Below are 3,585 nucleotides of genomic sequence, written 5' to 3'. Positions count from 1 at the left end.
ATATCTCAAAAATCGATTTTTTTTTTAATTTAGTTGTAGGCACGGAAAGTTCCAGCAATGTGCCTTAAGGCGCGATGCCATGCACCAACAGTTTTTTTTTTCATTACATACTAAATTTAAATATATAAACAATGATTTTGGCTTAGAGTTTTCTACAATAAATACCAGACTTATAAGAATAATTTCAATTGTGTTTTGTAAAGATTTATTTTTTCGTAAAGAATGAAGAGTAATTTTGATAGCAGTAAAATATCTAACAAATAATATATGTAAATGTCATTGATGTTTCAAAAGTAAGTTATAAATATACAAGGTGTCCATAAACTCAACGTCAAGCCGGAAGGGTGTATTGATCACAACTATCATTAAAAAATAGAAACATGATTTTTCTCCAGTAATTTGATAATATAGTAAGTTTTCAAGTAAGATGTAATTATGTGACCGTTTTTTGGATATTGTGGTTAAATCTAAGTTAATTTTGTTAATTTAAACTTAGAATCGTAATAATATTTGAAGGACCACAGTCAAAAATATTGACTTACAAAAAAACTCAGTATAAAGATGAAATTAATTTGCATTAATTCGTAACATTCTCTTGCTTCAAATTATTGAAAAAAGGAGTATATTTGGTTTTAAACTTAGCCCACAGTTATTATATTTATCTTAATTTCAAAATCTTGTGATTCGATGTATCAATTGAATTTAAAAATTGTGTAGTAATAGCGTAGTGTTAACGAGTGTATTTTTGTAATAACTAGGTGTTAAGTTCATGTTAACTGTTCATATTTTTTAGTTATACAATTTGAGTTATTCCAATATATTATTTCCAATTGACGTAGACCCAAAATAAAGTTGTGATTATTTCACCACAGAGCTAAAGTTATAGTAAACGCAAAAAAATCGTATGTGTGTGTCTGTGCTGGGCATGCGTATATATATTAAAAATTCTCAGTGTTTTGACAATTCATAATAAAAACAATATCTAATATTTTCTAGAAGGCGTGGATTGAAAACAAAAGTTGTGAACAAATTAAATTCTTAAATTTAAAGTGATGTAACTTAAAAAAACATTTAATCCGGTTTACTTCCATAGTGCTGGTTTCTAAATTATTTGAGTATTCAACAAAGTGTCCGGGTACGTAAAAATAAACATATCATCGTCTTAGAAAAACGATAGAACTCGTTGAATTTCTCATAAAATGATTTAGTTGCACATTTAGTAAGTATAAACGTGTTATAGATAAAATGGACGCCATCAAGAAGTTAGCCGATGGCAATAGGAGCATGCAAGGAGAACTACAGGAAATGCTGAACCTTATAGAGAAGAGCAGGGCACGACTGAATCGACTCAGAAAATCGCTAACTGCTGCCCCTGCAAAACACTTGTCATGTGGCGATAACAGTAAATCTACTCACTTAGAATCTAATGTACAGCATTCCGAAGGAAGTCCCTTGATGCAAAGTAACCCTGTTCCAGACCCTGTTCTTACAGGAGTAACCAAAAGAATTACCGTCAACGGAGTTCCTCAAGTTTCATATATGAAACTTGAGGAATTTGAATCCATTCCTTATTATCTACGAGGCAGGCTGCGTATTGAAACAATTAATGATTTTATTGAGCTGATCAATAACGCTGCTTACTATAAATACAAGCTATTGAAATTTCCTAGGCACGAAGTGCCCAGATACAAACTACACGAATATAGCGAGTACAAAAGGTTGGAGGCGGATAATGAAAATGGTGTTAAATTTATAATGTCCAGTGACATTGGTGTGAATCCTCTCGATAAGCAGACGAAAACATTTTTTGCCATGTTACGCCATGTAAAGCGGATTAAGGAAATAAGAAATGGAGGGGTAACAAAAATCTGTTTTCTTTAATGCTGATATGCTAATAATTTAAAAATTGTGTTGTAATAACTGGGTTTTAAGTTCATGTTAACTGTTCATATTTCTTAGTTATACAATTTGAGTTATTCCACTATATTATTTCCAATTGACATAGACCCATAATATAGTTGTGATTAATTCATCACTGTAGCTTTATATAATAATCTTCAGATAAATTAGTTGTTCATATCCACACTTCCAAGGAACAAGTTTGTATTTCTTTTGAAAATGTTCATAATTTTAAATAAATATTATTTGTAATATGATATATTTTTTTTCTTTCATAATCAAAACAAAAAAATATAAATTAAGGAAAGCATTTTATCAGGCCTCTTATTAACTCATGCGTGAAATTGTTATTCAATTTTAATATTGTATTTTAATTATAAACAGCGATAATCATATTTGTAATTCCAAAGTACAAATAAAGTATAAATAAGTTTTTATTAAATTATTAAATTAATTTTATTGGGTTTCAATATTTTATTAAGTGGAAAAATATAATAATACATAAGCTGTGGAACTAAATGATTTTGAATTTAAATGAAATGAAATAATTAAGTGGAGACATTTACGTGCATATTTAAGATATTATTAATATTTTATCACATCTAAATAAGACTGTTATTGTTATCAAATTTACTTATACTAATAGTAGTAGTAGTAGTAGTAGTAATAGTAGTAATGAAACTACTAGGATTTCAATGGATTTTATTTTAAACTAGCTGTACTCGTTCACTCTTTGCCGTGATTTAGTTTACATTAAAAAGTTGAACAAAGATGTGTATTTGTTACACTTAGTTTAACGTTACTACTATCTGTTCAACAATTTACCAATTCAATAATTTGTCTACGAATTTACCTATAAATTTGCTAATCAATCTATCAGTTTACCGACTTACCAATTTACCTGTCGACCTATTTACCTATTAACCCAATTCACATGTCTACCAATTTACCTGTCAACCTCTTTATCCGTCTTGTTATTTGTCTATTAACCAGTTGTCCTGTCTACCATTTTACACATCCTCCAATTTACCTGGCCACCAGCTATCCAAAAATTATCTTTTTACCAATTCACCTGTCTATCAATTTACCTGTCAACCAATTTATCTATTGACCTGTTTATCAATACGCCATTCTACCTGTCAACCAATTTACCTGCTTTCCAATCTTACCTGTCACCCGTTCTAAATATCTACCAATTAACCTGTTCAATAATTTATCTGTTGAATAATTAACCTGTTTAACAATTTGTCTACTTATTTACCTATCAACCTGTTTATCAATCTACCATTTTACCGGCCTACAAATTCACCTGTAATCCGGTTCTATATGTCTACGAATTAACCTGTCAACATGTTTATTTGTCTACATATTCGTCTATCTACCAGCTCTCTACATTTTACATATCCTACCATTTATCTGTCCACCAGATAACCTTTGTAAATTCTCTAAATCACCTTATTTATTTACGCATTATTAAAAAATTGAAGCTCAAATTGATTCTATGTTTTAGTTAAAAAACGTTTGTATGTGAAAAAGAAAAAAGCCGTTTTTAGGGTTTTCCCGGCAATTATTCGATTTTTTCTCGCCGTAAGAACTATCCTTGAACTTCAAGAAACATTTTAAGAAAAATAACTAAATTGGTTCAGGAGTTGTTGAGTTATGCGCTTACCAACACATTTTGCGATT

At 29.7% G+C, this 3,585-nt stretch overlaps 1 protein-coding gene across 1 annotated transcript; it reads left to right on the top strand.

Annotated features, from left to right (window-relative positions):
- Positions 1–1,245: 1,245 nt before the first annotated feature.
- On the top strand, positions 1,246–1,881 carry LOC113374895 (spindle and kinetochore-associated protein 1-like). Its single transcript, XM_026614853.1, has one exon. The coding sequence runs from the start codon at positions 1,246–1,248 to the stop codon at positions 1,879–1,881; it is 636 nt and encodes a 211-aa protein (XP_026470638.1).
- Positions 1,882–3,585: the final 1,704 nt, after the last annotated feature.

This window comes from Ctenocephalides felis, unplaced genomic scaffold (assembly GCF_003426905.1).
Source record: "Ctenocephalides felis isolate EL2017-DRISC unplaced genomic scaffold, ASM342690v1 CF-g0.4_SCAFFOLD_01886, whole genome shotgun sequence".
In the NCBI taxonomy this organism is placed as follows: domain Eukaryota; kingdom Metazoa; phylum Arthropoda; class Insecta; order Siphonaptera; family Pulicidae; genus Ctenocephalides; species Ctenocephalides felis.
The sequence above is the reverse complement of the archived record's forward strand: the minus strand, read 5'-3'. Positions and strand labels throughout refer to the sequence as shown.

Excerpts from the sequence above, each read along its gene's own strand:
- LOC113374895 (XM_026614853.1), top strand. The coding sequence starts at position 1,246 with ATGGACGCCATCAAGAAGTTAGCCGATGGCAATAGGAGCATGCAAGGA.